The sequence below is a fragment of the Polypterus senegalus genome, chromosome 16 (assembly GCF_016835505.1).
Source record: "Polypterus senegalus isolate Bchr_013 chromosome 16, ASM1683550v1, whole genome shotgun sequence".
In the NCBI taxonomy this organism is placed as follows: domain Eukaryota; kingdom Metazoa; phylum Chordata; class Cladistia; order Polypteriformes; family Polypteridae; genus Polypterus; species Polypterus senegalus.
Window position 1 is genome coordinate 83,858,167 of NC_053169.1, and position 22,042 is coordinate 83,880,208.

The 22,042-nt window shown below is 38.5% G+C and overlaps 1 protein-coding gene and 2 long non-coding RNA genes across 3 annotated transcripts in view; 2 read left to right on the forward strand and 1 right to left on the reverse strand.

Moving 5' to 3' along the window:
* The window catches only part of LOC120516774, a 37,478-nt gene extending 16,900 nt beyond the window's left edge, over positions 1-20,578 (reverse strand). Inside the window, exons 1-2 of the long non-coding RNA XR_005630909.1 lie at positions 20,357-20,578; positions 14,548-14,685 (exon numbers count right to left, since the gene is read on the reverse strand). This is a non-coding gene — a long non-coding RNA (uncharacterized LOC120516774). The remainder of the gene's footprint in view (positions 1-14,547; positions 14,686-20,356) is intronic.
* Positions 1,371-4,689, forward strand: foxg1b (forkhead box G1b). Its single transcript, XM_039738704.1, has one exon. The coding sequence runs from the start codon at positions 1,484-1,486 to the stop codon at positions 2,558-2,560; it is 1,077 nt and encodes a 358-aa protein (XP_039594638.1). The 5' UTR covers positions 1,371-1,483; the 3' UTR covers positions 2,561-4,689.
* A 221-nt stretch (positions 20,579-20,799) lies between the features above and the next one.
* LOC120516776 overlaps positions 20,800-22,042 on the forward strand; it is an 85,804-nt gene continuing 84,561 nt past the window's right edge. The window contains exon 1 of the long non-coding RNA XR_005630910.1: positions 20,800-20,986. This is a non-coding gene — a long non-coding RNA (uncharacterized LOC120516776). The remainder of the gene's footprint in view (positions 20,987-22,042) is intronic.

A 22,042-nucleotide genomic window follows, 5' to 3' on the forward strand; every position in this document is an offset into this window, starting at 1 on the left:
GGTATGCGTCCCTTTAAAAGGGCAGGAGAAAGGCAGTAGCGCAGATACCCCATGGCGCTTAAAGCTGCTGCTCGGAGTCTCAAAACAGCAGCGCGCAGTGTGGCCGAGCGAAAACCTGTCACGACACACTGAAGCAGCACACGATGACATCTCCGATTGAAAGTTGTGCCTTTTCACTGGGCTGCTCCGAGTGTGACGCCATATTTTTACATAGCTATCCTGTATAGGATTAAACGATGGAGTCAATCTTTGTGCTCGTTACATAAGTAGCACCTTGTCATCTATATATGTATTTAAAATAAAAATAAAAATAAAAATAAGTATTTTATTAACACACAATTTCAGATCGTCTGAAACTTTGGCTGCACGTTCGTAAAAAAAATGTTGGTTTTGTAACCGACTGTGAAGTGACCTAAACAGGTTGGAAGTAACTTCTGCGTTCGCTAGATTTCCTACAAATGGCCTTCCTTAACATAGTAGCACTTTTCTGTGATTAATGCATCTGAAGAAACGGGCTAAGACGTCCCAGCCCAGCTGTTTCCATATTATGTGTTATCTCATCTGAGCGCTCAATATCATTTTGAGTTGGGGGTAGGAGTTAGCCCACCAGTTCTTAAGTCAAATGCCTTAACCACGAGGTCACGGTGTCTGCCTAGGATAGCTAGATATCTATTAAATATTCATATCTGTGACTCTTGTTTCACTTTCAGTTGTAGGTATGAATACAATCGGCTAGACACATAATATACGTACAATATTTCGTATGCAACACTGCTTTCAATAGAGAAACTTAAAGAAATGACATGTACAAAGGAATACAGGGGGAAGTGTTTCAGAAGTCTGCTTAGACAAGTGGTGAGGATCCTGCGACAGAATGGCGTCCCGACCCGTCTTTGTTCTCGCTTTGCATTCTCTGTTTCAGGAATCAGGCAGACACCGTACCAGAAAAAGAGAGAAACAAATACTTAAATGTGAAAATTTGGCCACAAACTTTTAAACAATGCGTAAAATATAATAAACGCTACACCCCTAGATGTAAAGATATAGTTCGCACACTTAAAATCAGTATAGTGTTGATTATGTTTTCAATAGGAGAAAATCCTTTTGTTCAATTTATATTCTCTAGTACTAATTTATAAGTCTACATATAGCAAAAATAAATGAAGAACTATCAGTATTCTGGACAGCGCATTTTACATATTACCTGCACGATGCGATCGATTTAAAACAAAACTTTTTAAAATTCATTTTGTTTTACAGCATTTTTCCGTTAATCGGTAAATCGCGAGCTAGTGATCAGCTCCTCCCCCTATATGATGTGGCTGCAAGAGGGAACCTCCTTAATTACTAATTTCTCCGTCCCGCTTCAACCTCTCCTCTGTCCTAGAAGTTCCTTCATGCATGCAATGTCCTGATCCGATCGTGTCTGACCTTTTGTTTTTTTTACGCACACAAAACCCACGGCTCGCAGTGATTACTGGGCATGGGGGATCAGAAAGAGCCGACAATGGTTCCCAAATCCACTTCGTTTAGTATCAAGAGCCTGCTGCTTCCTTCTAAAAGTGACAAGGCGAGCTCAGGGTCCCTAGCAAAGGGACGTCTTCCTGCAGGGTCTGAAACGGCAAAACCTGCGGCTACGAAGGAAATGGCATCGTCTCCTGAAAAGCAAGAATGTCGCCTGGAAGAAGAGGAAAGCGCTGATCAACCGAAAGAGCCAAATAAGAACGGGAAGTACGATAAGCCGCCGTTCAGTTACAACGCGCTCATCATGATGGCTATCCGACAGAGTCCAGAGAAACGGCTTACACTGAATGGCATCTACGAGTTCATCATGAAGAATTTCCCTTACTACAGAGAGCACAAACAAGGCTGGCAGAACTCCATTCGGCATAATCTGAGTCTCAACAAATGTTTCGTTAAAGTGCCAAGGCATTACGATGATCCCGGGAAAGGAAACTACTGGATGCTGGACCCGTCAAGCGATGATGTCTTCATCGGGGGGACCACCGGGAAACTTCGGAGGCGCTCTGCTACCTCCCGGGGGAAACTGGCCCTAAAAAGGGGGCTTCGTTTTGCACCCCTAGGTCTGGGGCTCAACGAGAGATCAACTAATCCTTTGTACTGGCAGATATCGCCATTTTTATCTCTGCATCACGCGCATTATAACGGATCTGCGTCCGGATTTCTCAACCAGGGACACGCTTATGGGTCTTTCCTTTCGGGGATGGACCAACTGAGCAACGGGGAGCTTCCTCGTCCGATCCTGGCCAGCACTGCAGGGGGTATCAGCCTGACAAACACTTACGGCGTCAGCACGTCTTCGGTCAGTTTACTATCCGGTCAAGCCGGTTATTTTGTCTCAGGGGCTCAGCACTCGCAGTCTGTACAGCCAAGTGGGGGGACCGGTGGTTTCGGAGTGCCTTCCACGTCGCCCTCCACTCTCATCTCTGAAACAGTCGGACCTGCGTTGCCGCCTTTCACGCAGGGGGTTTCGGCGGCATTTTCGGGCGTCCTGTCCCATCAAAACAGGGTTACCTCAGCGGATTCGTTTTTAAACTGATCGGGTTACTTTTCGGTGGGGTCATCATCTGTCATTCTCACCTATACAAGTCGTCTGCTGTTTGCTGAATAATGCTTATGAACGACCACTTTGAGCAAAAAGTAGCCTGCTTAATGAAGACATGTTTTCTCGTGCTCTGTTAACAGCAATCATAACCCCCTCTCATGCATTGTTTACATAAAGCTTAAAGACAAGTTTATTTTACACCAACATTTACAAAAGGATTGACTTTGCTACCTAGGTTGCAAACTGACTCTTTGTAACACCAAAGGTAACAGACTTGACTTATGGATTGGTCTATTTATACATAAAGTAACAGAAATGTAACGTTATGTGATTTAATTAATTTATGTATTTCTTATTTATTAAAGGCGTATATTTATTTTTTTCAAAACATGTTGGTAGACGTTGTTTTAAAGAAAGAGAAACGTTTTACATTATTTACACTTTTACATGCATTTATTTAACGATTTCATTTTCGTGATTTCAATTAGCAAACTAAGTGGAATTGTTTCCTTTCAAGCGCCTTAATACATACAAATCAGGGCTGCTGACCTTTGCGGGCATTGCGTTTGCTGTTAACGTGGTTATATACTGTCTGTGGCTCAGCTCAGGTTTTCTATAGTTTTGGAAAAAGGCTATAGCATATCATTAATTTATGATTATTGACAATCATGTACGATTTGCAGCAATATGTGCTACTGACGATGGCGATGTTTATTACTACGGTGTGCATGTGTTTACGTTCTTGATTCAGTGCGCGCTACCAACTCTGTTTATATGACGTAATCAAAGAGATCGCGAGATACAACACGGAGAATCTCTGCGGACCAGCTGGGTGGCGTTATTGACAAAAAAAGAAATCTAGCGTCGAAGCCTTCTCTTGACATCATGGTAGTATCCGACCTCTCAAATGGAAAGCACTATCGTGAAATACTTAGGTTTACTTAAATGCTAGGAAAAATGCATTGAAGTTTTTAAATTGCGTCACTTATGCGCATACTTGAATCATTGTTTTTTCTGTAAATCATCTGAAGCTTGATGCAAAACTTTAAACGAGGGCCTGCCTCCTTGGCTGTGCATTGAGCATTTTTAATATTTGTCTAGTAATATTTGATCCTGAAATTAGATGACGAGCATTTAGTGCACTTCTTTTTTTGAATCTGACTGTATCTTGTGGTGTTTTATTTTTTTTTAAACCCGTATTCATTTTATGTTTCAGTTTTGGCCTGTTTGGTTCAATTTGTCAAAGTCACTAATCTCAGATCAACGCTACTAATGTCTAGAAAGTCGTGTCTACTCTGTTATAGTTGCTTGGAAGCTGGCGATTTCGCCTTAATATACTTCAGTTAAGAGTACGTAATATCAGTAACTGAATTGTATATGCATATAAAAATGATACACTAATTTTGGTTTGGCTTTCTGGCAAAAGATTATTTCATTTACATGCAAATATTGCGTTTAAATCATTAACGTTTATTGTCAAATACATTTATATACATATACATATGTATATGTGTATACATATACATATACACACACTTATATACATGGCACATAATCCCACCTTGCGCACATGTAGACTAGTTTGAAAATTGCCGAAGGTATAAGATTCATGTTTTTTATCTTTGCCTGTTCTATGTTAAAATGCTTTGATTTAACCCAATGAGCAGCTTTTGAAATGCTAAACGTGTCACAAAAGTAATACATGATCAGTTTTCTCAATAACGTGTATACACATATTACATAGATAAATAAGCCCTTATTTTTTTAATGACTTAACATACAAAATTAAAACAATTACTGGTACACGTGTTCTGTTTTAACCCATTTTTTACTTTGCTGTTTGATAGTTAAGTACTTGTTAAGGTTTTGCACTTTCAGAGCCCATATGAAAACGAGATCTTTACACAGAGAATCTGTCAAAATCATTTGTTTTGACAGGAAGCTGCTTACTTTATATTAAACACTTACAAGACTTTAAAATCTCCCGTCAAACGGTGCTTGACTTTTCTTTATTTAAGGATCTTGACTTCGTACTGGGACTCGAATATTTATGTTCAAAAGATTGTTTGTTGTTCTTTGTTTTGCTTTATTTTTAATTTAAAGAAATGTGATGATTTCAAATAAAAAATGATTGCAGGTGTTATCTTTAAGTACATTGTAGTTTTGTGTATTATTTGCCAGCATAAGATGCGATTTACGGCTTTCAGTCTAATGATGTTGATACGTTTCATAACTGTGTTCTTTTTATTTAGGAAATTCATTTTTGTCTGTTTTTGTATTTAACGTTTACAAACGAAAGCGACTAATGATACTAAAAGTTATTTTCTCATTTGAATATTTAAATAACGGACATCATTTCAATGTTGATTTAATTACAATACCGCAAGTTTTAGAAAGAATGGTCAATCAATGTAGAGGATGCGTTGCGTATTTGCCAGTCGGTCTATTTTGGTTCAGAATTTAATATAATAAATACAACGTTTATTTTTAACTTAATATCTCCGCAGTAATTAGTCTGTGAACAACACATACAATATATAATGAACAGCAGGCAGGCTATTGGCTTTGTCGTAGAGCTTCCCCAAATTTTGGGCAATTAATTATTGTTTGAACAAATTTTATTTTTAGTCACTAAAATACGCGGTTTATTAACCATCTTGTAATGAGAGTGAGGATTTTGGTAGTTTAGGGTTCTTTGTTGAGGTTTAACTCCTCGCAAAAACGATTACAAGAAAATAAAAAGAACGTCAATTATACTTCACAGACTTGTAAACTTCTTAGAATGTGCATTGTTACTATAACGAGGTCATCATTTGCATATATTAGATATTTAAATTGGCATGGAGTTTATTTCAAGGTTAAAGTGGATGCTTGCTGAGCAGGTCTGACGTTTTGTATTTCTGTCGTTCACTCGGTTTATTTCAAAGCGTGCCTCATGCGATGGTATGACGTTGTCATAGTGCAGACTTTAATTTTTTACGGCATTGTGTATAAACGTAAATCAAAAAATAACAGGAAGTAAGAAATGATTGAGAGTACCCGAACCGATTACAAAAGATACACACACAGTAAACACTGCACACACCAATTTTAACATTATTTCTACTAAGGTAATTACTTCGATGTTTGGTACCCTTGGCAAAGTGCTAATGCATCACATGAATAAACTACAGCAGATAACAATAAAATCTGAACTTCCGATATTCGATGTTTTAAGCGTTCTTATTCCTTTCGTGTAATTGTTACTTCACGCTGTCTTTCTTTGAATTTCAAAATATGTTCTACCATTTTAACACATTCTTTTGTCCAGAATTGTCATACACAAGCAGCTCCTTTGTGCCTTTCTCCACCTGTAATCCGATCGTTATTTTGAACGCACATCTAAAAATATTGTTATCGAACCGCCCGAGGTCTTTTGTAAAAATGTAAATGTCACATTTAAATAGATGGATTTGGCAGTTCCAGGGATTTTCTGCCTGAAATAGCACAGATGCTCGCTTAATTTTACTAACGGCTATAAAATCGACTAACATCACAAAATGAAATACTGTACATCAGTGCCATAGATTGCCGGTGCTGACATTCTGACACAACAGTAATCTGACCAGCGAGTTTCTGTGCTGTTAACAATTGACCGTTTTTTTTTATCACTTATTGAATTTTTTTATCACTTATTGAATTTATTTTTGAATGTATAAACAACAGTTCAATTGTGCATAAATAGGCTATGTAAGTTTACATGGTTTGCTGTGTGAACTTGACGTACGTTTTACTCTACCGGACAAAAATGTGCAAGCTCAAAAATGATTGAAATATTACAATATAATCAGCTTTTTAAAAATAATTATAAACCATTTAATATAATATAATCAATATTACAGACTGCCTTTTCTCCGTAAAGCATGTGGCTTGTCACTTTTATCCAGAAAATGGACAAAGTCTGTGAATATATTTCTAGGTTTGCTTAGCGTGCTTAAAAATCGGATCTAGAGCATAAATACAATATTTAAGCACGAAATTACGGTAATAAGATACATAGTATTTTCACCTCGCAGCGTACTGCTTGTCCAAACCTCAACGAGCACGCGGCGGGTGTCGTATTTATAATGTGGCGCTCATCGCTGTCGTTTAAGCCTATCAAATTGCGTGAACAGGTGAGGTCGCGCGCACGTTCGCATGGCCCGCTGCTACAGATTTAGATCTGTCATTTTTGTCCGCCTGTTATGTTTAAGGACTGTGAGTACCGGAGAAAAGTATTCCGCTTGTGTTTCTAATAGATTTAGGGGTGCACTGCTATTTTCTTTGAGTGGAACAATCTTTCTAAAATGCTTACGTTTATAAGACACTAGAATAATTTTACGAAACGGACACTGAGCTTTTAACCTTACTTCTACGACCAGTTAAAGCACTCATGACTGAAACTTTGTTTAAATGTAGTTTTAAACTCTCCTCTCCATTGTAACATTAGACTTGACTCTGTGTCTAACGGGTTCACCGTGAGCTGTCATTGTCCTTCAAGAAGTGGGGATGGGGAAGACGGAGAGCTGAGAAACCGTGCGATTCTGTGCTTGGAACGCGGAGTTCAAGTAAAAAATCTACTTTGTCCTTCGCAAAAAAAGCAGAAGAAAAAAAAAATCAACGGGAAAACGAAAGAAAATATAATCAGCTGACCCGAGCCGCACAAAAATCGCCACACAAGCATTGCAGTGCGCTCCTCTGGTCACGCTGTCACAAGCACTTATCTTCCAGTCTATGTGCGCCTCACTTTGGGAGAGCTCGTTTCTCAAGTCAGCGTTTGTTACAATGAAAAAGCCCCTCACAAAGGATTAGTTTAGTGCAGTTTAACCCTGTTTTTGTCGAAATAATTTTGGAGCGTACCGTTCATATTTTCAAGTATTATGTGTCAAAACATCGAGTTTACTCTAATAACATTGGGGAAGCGATTGTTTTTGTTTTCCAAGATGTGCGCCGATATGAAGGTTGTAAATGAATTATATGAGCCCACTATTCGTCCACTCATCCACCCGTTTCTTATAATTCATTCTCACAAATTAAAAACTGCTGGTCACTTTAGTAAGTGGCGTGTTTGTTCAACAAAAGTGCTTATGATGTAACCGAAATCATTTTATTTTGCATGCTGTATTGCACTTTGTTTTTTTAAATTGGGTTAAATTGGTCCGAGAATTATTGTATTTTGAAACCCACTGGAGTTTTTATTTTCTTACTACTGTATCTTTTTATATTTTGATTTTCTTTTGTACTATGCATACGTTGAAGACGATTTAACTACTTTTCCACGCAATATTCCAGATAGATATTTTGGCAGGCTCATATTCTCATTCCTCACAGAAAATTCAGAGTCACAGATTAGGCCTGATGTACGTGTTTTTCTCGGACGTGCATGGCAGGAAGAATTATCAGCATGGAGAAAAGACATTGGAATTAACGTGCAACCTCCACGGAGGAAACGACCGGGACAGGCTTGGATTTCAGGATGCCGCACTGGAAAGGCATGATATAAACAGATTCATTGAAAAGTAAATATTTTAGTTTCCTTTTTATATACTCGTGCATTTTTGCTTTGCTACTTGCACATATGATGTAAACCGAGCCTTAATAGGTTTTCTTTTCTTACGTGTGTAGTACATTCTTAAAAATAAAAAAGTTCTAAAATGTCACTTTACTGGGATGTTTGGTTTTTCGTTGAACAGCGGCGTAAGAAAGCAGCATTTAATTGCGGGGTTCTTTGCATATGAAGTTTGTTCATTGGGTTTTGGGCATTTTACAAAGATGTGGAAAAATAAGAAATCTTGAATGTATCACTGAAAAAAGTATAACCTCCATTCCACTTAAAATAATTCAGTTAATGATTCACACTTAATATTTTCAATCTGAACCAATATCATTCTTTTTTATCTTATTGAACCCACAATTTTTAAGTTGAGGCAAATCATTTAGAGTGATTGGGTGCAATTCACTTGTTTTATACTGAAATAAATCTATTTTTTAAGCTGTTACAATTTAAAATGGTTTAATGGTCGTAACCTGTTGTTAGGCTATTAGAAATATAATGAACATAACATCCCAATGCTGCACTTTTTACATTTATTTAAAAATCTAGTGCAAATACACAAGCATTTTGCAGTGTAAATCTTAAATATACAACAAAAAGTTATTAAACGTTTCTACAGCTTTCTTGAATGTATTACGAGTCCTTATACTTAAAATTAACAGTTGAGAAACAGAGTTACTTGCCAGAAATCCTCCATTACCTACCAAAGTCTGCTGCTGAAAATGACCAGACCTGTATAGCCACGTCCACTCCACTCGGGAAAATGTTCTTCTTTTTTGGCAGTTGGAAAGCCAGCACGCTGGGAAGTTCGACCAGAAGAAAATACAAATGGCTCCTCCAGGGTACCTTAAAGCGTACAGTATAACAGATCAAGAAATCCTAAACCTGGCCTGTGCTGTTGTATACAGGAAGAGTCATTTTAAACTCAGTAACCCAGTGATATTTTATAAATCTGCTATTATCTATTCACGATTATTTATACAGCCTATTACGGACCTAAAACAAATAAAGGATCTTTCTGAAACTTTTATGTGGATGGTTCTTTAGGTAACCAAATGTGATTGTCCTAGGGCATTGCTCTGAAGAACCACCCTGGAACTGTTATTTATGGAAATCCGGCATATATGGCAATCTAATCGTTACGGATGCTCTTACTGGTGTACAGTATATTTTATTCAACTAATTGCTTATTACTTTATGCTGAATAAAGTACGATTTTGTTGAAAGATTTAAAAAAATACACACTTTCTCAACCTCAGATTATTCTCAAATATTGTGTTGCCATTAAAAAATATCAAATTCTTTACTGTGTGAAGTACGTAACAAAACGTATATACACTGTACTGAAACATATTAACAATGAATTAGTCATTGTATTCTGAAAAGAACCAAATTCTTGGTTACTGTAACCAGTATATAAAAGAAATAAACGTGATTTTAAGGAATGTATAAAACAGACTGCTGCTTTGCGCTTGATGCCGTCGGGATAGGTCTCGCCGCGACCATCCTGCGGGTGTTCATCTGTAAAATATTTTAATACACATGTCCAGTTGATCCCTGCGTGGAGTTCGCATGTTCTCCCCGTGTCTTACCGGCAAAGATATGCCGGTTAGGTGGATTGGCGATCCTAAATTGGCCCTGGTGTGTGTGCTTGGCGTGTGGGTGTGTTTGCGTGTGTCCTGCAGTGGGTTGGCACCCTGACCAGGATTGGTTCCTGCCTTGTGCCCTGTGTTGGCTGGGATTGGCTCCCGCAGACCCCCGTGACCCTGTGTTTGGATTCAGCGGGTTAGGAAATGGATGGATGGATATATAGATATAGGGTTGTGTGTATATGTATATAGATATCTATAGATAGATATGTGAAAGTCACTATATTATTATAGATAGATAGATAGATAGATAGATAGATAGATAGATAGATAGATAGATAGATAGATAGATAGATAGATAGCAGATCCCCGTGACCCTTTGTTCGGATTCAGCGGGTTGGAAAATGGATGGATGGACGGATGTCCAGTGGATGCTTAGGAGGGACGTATTCTTCTGTGTCGTGACGAGACACAATACACGGGTGATTTTTGCGGGACGAAGTCTCAGCACAATGGCGGTGTTAAGTGCTGAGCAGAACCTCGGCGTGCCCAGTCACTGCTCCAAAGCCCTCTTTTCAAATTCATATCATCTTCTATTGCAAGATCCGGGAAATTAAGACATTTTTAAGCACAATACACGTTTGTTAGTGTTAATTGTAGAGTTATAATGTTCTGCGACTTTGCAAGGGAAAAAGCGAGTTCAGCAAAGAATGAAAACCTGTAAGTATATACCGGCCGAAGTCAGCAAATTCAAACTTTCATGTTTTCATGTTGCCCCGTCTCCCTTTACGTCTCACCCTACGCCCTACTCAGATCCGGACTCTGCTATTTATTGAGTAAAATGTTAACATTTGTGAAGTATTACATTTTTAGAAAAATTGTGCACACCATTACAACGTTTTTTATATACATTAAAAATGACAGTAATAAAATAAGATAGAAGATTTAACACTGTCAGCTTAGTATTACGATAGGCTGGATGGCAGCACCTTAGCATTATAGTTTATAGTTCGTTTGTTGCATACAAATCTAATTTTGTGTATTCTAAAAGAAAGCCCTATAGCCTGTTTTTATAATTGTAATTAACATATCATAGTGGGCAAACACGGAGTAAAAAACATTTTAGAAAAGAGCAAGGATCACATTGGTGCACCTGCAGCAGGCAGCACGAAAATCTGAATACCAGAAGGATGTGAACAAAATCTTCAAGGCACGCTAAGACCTTTTAAAAATTCATGAGTTGGGCTCACATTCTTTCCATGTCAGAAGCTGCGCTGTTAAAGTTGTATTCTCCCACAAGACAGAAACAGCTAACTTGACATTAAGGAGAAAATGGTAAAATATTGTTTTTTTAAAAATGGCATCGCTGGTGGAAATAATTTCATAGTGATCTCTACCACTAAATCGAAATACAAGTATATTGTAGATGCAACAATTTTTATGAGTAACAAAATGAATATTTTTTTAATATGAGCTCTTTCTATTGTCTTTATGGGCAGGTGTGTGTTATAGTATTGGAGAACCTGACGCCGCCTGCGTGTGAGGAGCTTTACCAACTCACAGTTACATAAGCAGGTCGATCTCAGTTCTGCACGAATCTTAGAAACTGTAAGATACTTAACTCTGCTTAGGAAATATTTTGCAACAAGTAGCCTTGGATTTTTTTTTTATTATAAAGCCAGCCTTTCATTTATAATATAATGCTTACTGGTAACCCTGGAGAACATAGTCCTATTTAACACACTGCACTCTAAATTATGAATAGCACTTGTGCTTATTACTATTTAGGGGTCAGTAGGACCATGCAGGATTCATCAAAGCAAGCCACTTTTTCCCCAGCTCTTCAATGTCTACTGATTCATTTCTTAAACCACTGCAACTACACCTTCTTCACTGTGACAAGAGCAGCTGGTATACCTCATCTTTAAGAAATTCAACTGAGCTGTACATTCTCAGACTTCTCATATAGTTTCACTGGTGTAGTTAGTTATCTTTTGTAAGAGCCCAGCTGCAGTTCAGACAGGGACTGTATAGACAGATTGCTACTTGGCACTCCTTTGATCTTTTCCATCAAGAGGCTGTTTCTAACCAATCGATTGCCATTGGCATGATGATTTTTTTTTTTGGGTTGCCCATGTCATTCTTGGGTCCCAATCTAGGTGTGAGGTGGCTGCGACAAAGCGTTATCAGCGCCTGCTCCCAACCTCTCTTGAAAATCCTGTGAAAACCTCAATTGCACTGCTGTTCATGATACACTCCTGCCAACACACCACATTTAAATCCACTTACTATTGCACTTTAATTACACATATGTACCAATGCCACCAATAGGTACGATCCTTGCTATCCTGCAGAACTTATAATGTTGTAACTGACTGAGCATTAAATATTTAAAAGTCTGGTAATAAAACTGACACTATCTATTTATCTTGTAGTAGAAGCAAAAGTTTATGGAAACACCTATCTTCAAGCATAAAAAAAATGATTCCAGGAAATGTATTTGAGGTAAGAGATGTTTCAGAAGCTAAACTCTTCTCATAGGGAACTCCAATTGATACGCGGCAGATCGAGTGAAATAAGCTGGTCCTTGTGGCCGTCGTCTGTCCTGTACAGTAGTTCCTCTTTATTCTTCTTTCCTGGGCAATTAGCTGGGTATTTGTAGCACTAACAGAAAGTCAAAATGCAACCTTCATGTGTTACTTAGGGGATATTGCTAATTATTCTTGAAATGTTTACAGACTTGATATGGCATTAAAAATTCTGTCCAATGGCTCACCGCTTTTGGTGTTCTATGTAGTGTTTACCCAAAACAAAACCTTCCGAAATACTTCTATGACTATATTTACCGTATACTGTATATTGTCACATATCCATATACAGTATATTTATCAGGAAAAAAAAAACGAACAAAAATGTATTTTAATTCAACTGCCTTTGAGTAACACCACGCTGTACCTCAACACCTATAAGTGTGCTATCACTGGAGAAGGTCTTTACAGTCTTTATAGAACCACAACCTGGGAGTTTCTGATGGCAGAATAAGCAAGGACATCTGTCAACGATGACACTGGCATTCCCTTGGCTTTCTGTTGGAAGTGAGCCCGACTGCACAAAGCCACTGCTGTGTGGTCATCTGCTTGGAGACACTGATGGCTTGTGGAGATGTGTGACCACTAGGACCTTTACTAGGCCCACCCACAGCACCATCGAAGGAGCTGTGACAGTTGAGCATACTGTGATATCCACAGCCCATTTATAATATTATATATACACATACATACACACATATATACACATACAGGGATGAGGAGACTATATATATACTAGACATTAAGCCCGTTACAATAACGGGCGCTAGAACAGTAGTGCATACACATTAGTAGGAACAGTCGATATTAAATGGCAAGGGACCTTGTATGTGGCTGTAATATGCATCACTGTATTGTGTGCCTTTAATTTTCTCTCTCAGTAATACTGGTGTGTATTTCCGCAAAATGCCTGTAATTTTGTCTGACAGTAATACAGTGGAACCTCGGTTCACGACCATAATTCATTCCAAAACTCTGGTTGTAACCCGATTTGGTTGTGAACCGAAGTAATTTCCCCCATAGGATTGTATGTAAATACAATTAATCTGTTCCAGACCATATGAACTGTATGTAAATATATATTTTTTTAAGTTTGTAAGCATAAATTTAGTTAATCATACCATTGAATGCACAGCGTAATAGTAAACTAAATGTAAAAACATTGAATAACAGAGAAAACTAACACTGCAAGAGTTCACGCTATAGCCTCTGTGTGTGTGTGTGTGTCTGTCTCGCGCACACCTGTGTGTGACAGTCTCGTGTCTGTCTGTCTGGCGCACGCCTGTGTGTCTGTCTGTCTCGTGTGTATGTGTGTGTGTCTGTTTCACGCGTCCACCCGCCCGTCTGTCTGTCTGTCTCGTGTGCGCTTGTGTCTGTCTGTCTGTCTTGCGTGCGCCTGTGTGTGTGTTGTGTGTGTCTGTCTGTCTGTCTTGCGTGCGCCTGTGTGTGTGTTGTCTGTCTGTCTGTCTGTCGCGCGCACGCCTGTGTGTGTCTGTCTCGTGTCTGTCTGTCTCGCGCCTCTGTGTGTCTGTCTGGCACGCGCCTGTGTGTGTGTGTGTATGTCTGTCTCGCGCGCCCACCCGTCCGCCCGCCTGTCTGTCTCGTGCACGCTTGTGTGTGTGTGTGTGTCTGTCTGTCTTGTGTGTGCCTGTGTGTGTGTTGTGTGTGTCTGTCTGTCTGTCGCGCGCACGCCTGTGTGTGTGTCTGTCCCTCTCTCTGCACAGGGAATGCACAGGAAGAGACTGAACACGTGCCGTGTGGCCCCGCGCATGCGCACTTCACCAGAAGACACACGGACACCTGTACGCACACAGGGGTTTTATTAAAGAGGATTATTGAAATTTAAACTGTGATGCTGCTATGGCCAAAACCAAGACAAATCATGACAGACATGTTTTCACCTTTAATATAGTAACATAAAGAGGCATATTTAAGTGAAAACCAAATATAAAATTTTTTTGTAAGATAATTAAAACTAATAAAAATTTCAAAGCCTTGGCTGTGTGGTATAAGATCTTATTAAAGCTCATAAAATGTCTGACGTGATGTGTCTTAATTTTAGCCTTTATATACTGAAACAGAAATTTGGACCCTGAACTATTTCCCTGGTTTCTGATTTCTTTTGCTCCTGCTTTTTCAATGTAATTTGGGGATGGTGTATTGTGTTCCTGGTTATCCGACTGTTTCTAGGTGGTTGAGGGGCTTTTGTTCCTTTTTTTTTTATATTCTTACCTATTTTATTCATCGATTCCTCTCTGTTCCAAACCAAGACCCTTCTTAATGTTACTTCATTTTGCTCTTTTGGCTTCCTGTTCTGATCTTCATCCATGGTTGAGGTGGTTCAGGTAGGTAAGTCAGTCAGGAATTGGACTGCAAACAAACACACACACACACACACACACCACAACAATAATACATTTTATTTATTCATAGGCACCTTTCTAAACACTCAAGGACACCGAACAATAGATTAAAAAACACATTATAAACAAAAGTAAAAAAAATACAAAAAATAAAACCAGGCAGAGCAATTATAATCAAAAAGAAAAAGCAATCTTAAACTGATGAGTTTTAAGATTTGATCTGAAAGTGAGAATGAATCGATGTTTCTAAGCTCAGATGGTAATGACTTCCAAAGCTGGAGAGGAGAGCAACTGAATGCTGTGCCCCCCCATGGTGGTAAGGCAGACGAAGTGGACAGTCAAGTGGATGGAGGAAGAGGATCTAAGGGTGCGGGAGGGAATGGCAACTTGGAGGAAGTAGGACACATATGGAGGGGCAAGGTTGTGGATAGCTTTAAATGTTAACAGGAGAATTTTGAAGTCAATACAGAATGGAAGCTCAGAGAAGCTGCAGGAGCGATATGGCGAGTAGAGAGAAGTTCTAGTAATGATGTGGGCAGCTGAATTCTGGATCAGTTGAAGTTTATAAAGAGATTTGCAAGAAAGACCAAAGAAAAGGGAATTGCAATGATCCAGACGAGAAGTGACAAGGCTATGAACAAGGATAGCAGTGGTGTGGGGAGTGGAGGGGGAATACGATTAATGTTAGGCAAGTGGAAATATGCAGACCGGGAGATGCTATTGATGTGGGACTGAAAGGATAAAGTACTGTCAAGGATGACATCCAGACTCTTAACCTGTGGGGAAGGGGAGACAGAGGAATTATCAACAACAAATGAAAAATGATCAGTTTTTTATATGTTGATTTTGTACCAATGAGGAGAACCTCAGTTTTGACACTCTTTAGGATTTAATTTCTGTTATGCAGTCAATAAGCAAGGAGGGTGGAAAGGAAAAAGTACGTTTGCTAGTGAGATAGAGCTGGGTGTCATCAGCATTAACAGTGGAAGGAGGTAAATAATGAGGAGGAAGTGGCCCAGGACAGAGCCCACCTGAAGTAACAGCGGTGGGTTGGGATGTGAAAGTTTTAAGCTGAACGAACAGATGGGAAGGGTCAGCTGACTGCATTTCCAGAGGAGGCTCAGGTGATTTGGACTGGAAAGCACATCTTTGCATATGTCCAGGGTGCAGTCAGCGGTTTCACTGCTCATTTATGCAGTGGTATTCTGGGCTATGCAGCCTTTATATGTATTCTGTGATTCAACCCTGAGGTTTGTTTACTCTTTATGTCCCATTCATTTTTATTTATTTTACTTTGACACTTAAAACACTTCCTCAGGCTAAGGAATAATACGCGTACTAAAACCTGGGGTAATCTAAACACTAAAAAATGCACCAGAAGTACAGATTTTACCTAAAGGCAGAAAGAACCCTCATATTGATGTGCCAGATAATGTAAAAATATATAAAAACACTAGAATGTGATAGAGCAAGGCCAGAAGACTATGATGGATAATGCAGATATTTTTGTAGTGTGAGCACTCCAGTATATAGTGTGCAGTGTTTATCATCTCACCTGACTTCTAATAATTGTAAAGGATTATTCGCTACAAATCATATGGGTATAAAGGCAATTTGTTTTTGTTTGGTGCATCTGGTAAGCAGAGTGTCCATGCTGACTTAATTCCTGGTGAAAAACCTCTCAATTATTAAACTCAAATGTATTACCACACTAAGGAAAGTACCATGCTTGAGGCTACATGTAAATTCAAAAACTGGCCTAATCACAAAAACATAAAAGGTGAAAAATCCTTGTGGCTGTTGCCATATCTTCGCCCTGCGTCTGAATTAAAGTATTAAAGCACACACATTCAAAGGGCTTTCAGAAGCAAATGGTTTTATCTCATACAGAACCAAAGTTACAAATGCTTATTAATATTAGCTACACTGCACAAGAACTTAATGAACTTCTGTATACTGTACATCTTGTATACTGGCCAGCAAAGCACTCATGCAGAGATTACCGACACTTTAATTCTTGGATGCCTCTTAAGTACTGGAATGAGGTGCCTTCCCTCTTCTCCCTGTATTTAAGATTTTAGGTTTCTAGCCATTCCAGTGTGTTAGATTGTACACCGGACATCTAAAACTGATCAATGACACTTTAAGCCTCATGTTTATGGCAGTCGTCAAATAAAACCTGGAGGAGGAGTCATTTGTAAATAATGGAGCAGGGGAAAAGCAATAATAACATCACAGATTTAATCCGAGAAAATGGAAAGATAAACACTTGTGTTATTGGAGCCATCTAAGGTTTTCATTCTAACCCTTTTTTTAAATGAGTGCCCGGTTTGTGCTAATGAACTTCTTGTGAATTGATTTTAATTGAATTGCTGTTTTAAGATTCGCTCCCCTAAATTTCTTCATTGTTCCCAAGAATTGCTTAATTTCTTTCCTTAAATGCCACCCAAACAGAAATGAAATGTGAAGTGAGGGAGCCAACAAAAGACTAACTAAGTCAGGGCCTCAAACTCCAACCAATTTCACTCCAACCAGCTGCTTAATGAGGTGCCAATTGTTGTCGTTAATTAAACCCGTTCTTTAATTCCACGGCTTGTTGCTGCTCTCGTGGTGCATTAGCAGACATTGCTGAAACTGTTGATTTTCTCTTTCTAAGGGCACAGTTAAAATGTTTCGGGGACCTGAGCAGATCGATATTCCTGAGACCTTAATCTTTCATTATTTTCAGATATTGTATGATTGACACCAGTTTTCGCTTTTTTTTTTTTTTTGTAAACGCAGTTCTGAAATTTTTTAAGAGAAGTAATATCTTAAACTTTCTCATTGGACCTCCTCATGATTTGAAATCCACAAAGGAATTTGTCAAGGTTGCCTCTTATCCCACAGTCCCCCACCACTTTTTCTCCTTACCATTCAAATTCTTATTTTGTTGGTCGTTCAAAGTGAACATAAAAGGTATTAAACTCAATAAAAAAAAAAAAAGAAATAAAGAGATCTCACAGATGGCAGATGACACTATTGTTCCTTGAAAATTCCAGTGAAGTGCATATAGCACTTGATGTTATTAAAAAATGTTCACATTTTTCATTGATGAAATTAAACATCAACAAAAGTGAACTACTGGCGCTGAAACAAAGTGATCAATCTAAAAATCTGTGAATTTCCTGTTAAAAACACGGTTACTTACTTAGGAAATAAACCTTAACCCAGTTGTTGACTCCATTAAGAAAAAAATGTAACTCATGGCTGGCTAGAGAGCTGACCGTTCAAGGAAGAGCCCTACTTTCAAAAGCAGAAGGCTTATCCTGTGTTTCCTATGTATTTTCAGCACTAGAAATTCCAGATTCTTCTTGTACCCTTTTAAACAAAATACTGTTTAATTTCATTTGGAAAAATGGATCACACAAAATTAAAAAAAAAAAATGTAATTAAACACAAATATTGTGACACACTACATTTTATAACATACAATCGTATATTGAAAATAAATTGGATTAAAAGATATTTAAAAAAACAATAGCAATTTTTACATTGGAAAAAGTTGGTGGTCTTTTTGTAACTTTTTATTACAATGTCCTTATGCAGTAGGGAATATTCCAATTAAGTTAAGTGTTACGTTCATCATCCCTTAACAAGCAACTTTTCTCCACACTATGGCAGTGAGAAGCCAAGCAAAATGATTATTGGCTAACTAAAAAGATTACAATATGCAAGCTTTCAAGACAACTCAGGCCCCTTTTTCAAGCAAAATGCAACAAAAGTGTCATTTTGCTTGACTTCTCACTATGGCTAACACAGTACAACACCCTAGTACTGTATTGTCTAATTTGAAATAATAAAAACATAATCCACCGGAGGATAACTTTATTCATTGATAATTGGTATAAGAATAACATTCTACTAATACATTAACTCAAATGAGAGGGGTCTTTTTTTTTTTTAAACATATACAGAATTCTACGCTGCTGCCTCGCAGTTAGGAGACCTGGATTCGCCTTCCGGGTCCTCCCTGCGTGGAGTTTGCATGTTCTCCCCGTGTCTGCGTGGGTTTCCTCCGGGCACTCCTGTTTCCTCCCACAGTCCAAAGACATGCAGGTTAGGTGGATTGGCGATTCTAAATTGGCCCTAGTGTGTGCTTGGTGTGTGGGTGTGTGTCCTGCGGTGGGTTGGTTCCTGTCTTGTGTCCTGTGTTCGCTGGGATTGGCTCCAGCAGACCCCCGTGACCCTGTATTCGGATTCAGCGGGTTGGAAAATGGATGGATGGATAGATTCAGTCTCTGGGGGTATACGCACCCTTATGAGAAATACATGTTTAAAAACGTCACCCATCACATGAAGATTGTGGAACAATTTCTGTAAAAGGGATTAGTATAATGGCAAGAATGTTTAACAGCAAGTTTATTGAAGATCTACCAATTCCAAAAACTGTTTCTGCTGTTAATTTAAGTGGGCATCAAAATACAGGGTCGATTGGAAAATGGTGTGGACAATTCCTCACAGATATATTTTAACAAATAAAGTGAAAGAAACTTTATATAAGATGATTCATCAATATTATTCACTCAAACACTTTTACATTTAAATTTATTCCAGATGTATTAAATGAATGCAGCTTTTGTGGTGAAAATAATTAACGTATTGGACATGTTTTCTGTAACTGTGTACATTCAAAAAAGTTTTGGTTTGCTTTAATAAATGATTTTGCACACAAAAAAATGAATACGTAGTACAATAAATATATAATGGCGATATCCTATTCTGTTATACAAAAAGTAACAAAGAATGCAACAATGCAATAAATCTCTGCATATTACTTGCAAAACACTTTAGCCACAAAATGAGAGTCAGTAACAGACTTCCAATCTATGATTTATTTATTGATGACCTTATTTTATATACTCAATCAAAAATATTAAACAGTAAGATAATTAAAGCATTAATTATTTTTATCAAAAAAGAGATATTCTGCGAACCAGTGTCCGAGACAGGGCGGCTACTGTTGAAGGAAGCGGTCCTTGCATTGTTTGAGTGAAAGAATTTCTCTGTTCTACTTTCAAGACCGGGGGTTTGGAAGAGAAGAGAGTGACCGACAGAAAATACTAAACGAGAAGGAGGATGATAAAATCTTCGAGGACCACGGCTAATTCTAGGGAACTGTCGACCTAGCGCCTGATGAAAACATGTCTCTCAGTGAGGAAATCCTCCAGCTAAGGAGGCAAATTGAGACCTTTGCAATGAAGCAGAGGCTTGGCATTCACCGTTTTGCTGGTCATTCACTTTATTACAAGGTAGGATGTCTAGCAGACTCATGTTATTATGTACTGTAGCGTGGCACTGAGCGCCACAACGGACGGATTCTCAGTTCTTTATATGGCTCGCTATCCTTAAATGGACTGCTTCCATTTTGCCGTACTAGTTGGAAAAGAGCGCGTGCGAATGTGCAGAGCTACTGTTTTTATAAGCGCCCCTGCTACTGATGATGTAATGTCCCCTCATTCTTTTAGTGACTCGTCCATGGCTGATATAACTTGTCTAGCACCACTGCAGTATTAACCTTACATTCATATTCACCTGTCCTTGAATAATGCTTAATAATTATTGAAATTCTGGTTTGTTTTTTGTAAGAAGCCTAATGTAATCACGTATTTGTCCTGCTTTTTAATACGTACGGATCTTACCTTCTTAATTGTGATGGTAGCTTAAAACATTTAGTTTGTTGCCCTTCTCCTTTACAGCTCCTGAGATCTGGTACAATGTTTGAATAATACGAGTTATGTCGTTTAACGTAACTGCTTGAAGAGATCGGGTAAAAAACGCCGTAGCTGTATTTGATATTAGCGCCGGAAGTGAGGCAACAGGCTTACGAGGAATGCGGAAGAGGGTGTAATTAATGTCAATTAAAGTCTACGTAAGCCCTTGAACTTTTGGCACGCAGGTGACCGTGGCCCCCTTTAATTGGTGGAGTTCACATTTTTTCGGGGACGCAGTTGTCTGCTCCCGGACACGCCCACATTTATTGGCAGCGAATTATTGTTGCTTTAGGTTTTTTAGTCTAATTTGATTGGACAATCGTCGTGTTATTTCAAATTCACATCAGTGGTTCACAGTTCACACCCGCAATTAAATACAGTTGATTGAGAAGGACTTTATGGCAGTGACAACTTGAAGTGGATCTTCAGAAATGAAAGAAAATTCGGTTATTTCTTTAATGAAACACCCCACTCACAAATCGTGAACGAGGACCAGCGTACATGCGGACTATTTGCTGCTCTTCTTATGACAAGTGGAGTTGGATAACTGGATGTGGTGTAAGTAATGACTTTTTTTTTTTAAACTTTACCTGTTTGCTGTTTCAAAGTGTTGTTACTGAAGCGTTGTGGAAAATGACGGGGATACGAGACCTAAAACATCTCGTCATTTAGACTAAATTTCGAGTAATTTTTTGGCAGGCTGATTATTGCTGAACAGCTAGTTCAAGGCCATAGGGTTGGCATTAGAAAGCACAACGAAAAGGTGACTAAAATTGACATAGCCGGGATTTTCCGTGGGTTTTGTTGTCTCTCTCGATGGGAGTGTTCAAAGAATGCCACAGTATTTAATGGAACTTCAAAAACTACAAAACGAGCCTTTGGACTCCCCAGAACACTCGGCGCCATGGGTACATTTTCTAACTTAATTTAAAAAAAAACATCGGCATCTGTCCCGACTGGCACTTGGGTTGCGCTGCCATCCGCGGGTATTTTTATATTGCCATGGCTCTTGCATTTTGTTTTAATATCTCCTCTTATTCAATGTTTTATTGTTCAGCGCTTTAACTTTTTTTGCCTGTGTTAGGTGCTTTATAATTGTTCTGGTTAGTTTTTTTTAAGAAGTATTCTTATTTTGCCAAACGTACAATAAGTAAACCAAAAAAGTGTGATTTCAAAATCGCTAATGGACCTTGTGTAACTTTTCAGAATTCCAAGGTTTTAAAAGTGTTTTAAGTGAGATTTGGGGTTTTTAACTTTTATATTGCGAAGAATTTATGACAAGTGACGTGTAAATATGTTCAAGTACGGTTGTGACGCCGAAAATTATTCCTTTTTTTTAATGGATTCGTCTCCCACCCATCAAGAGGTCGAAGTTTCAATCTCTTAATCTGTAGGTTCTCTGCATCTTATCAAACATTAGAGATTTACGTTTTTTATACATATTAGGATGCTTTTTAAAGTACATAAAACGTTTCTGCAAAAACGCCATGACCCAGGAGTGCTGAATGCATTGGCCAGGCTGTCGATGAAAAAGAGACTGGTGACTGAAAAGACTCCATTTAATGAGAAGGTAACTGAAGAAAAGGAGGGCAACATTTATACTCAAGCAGTGCT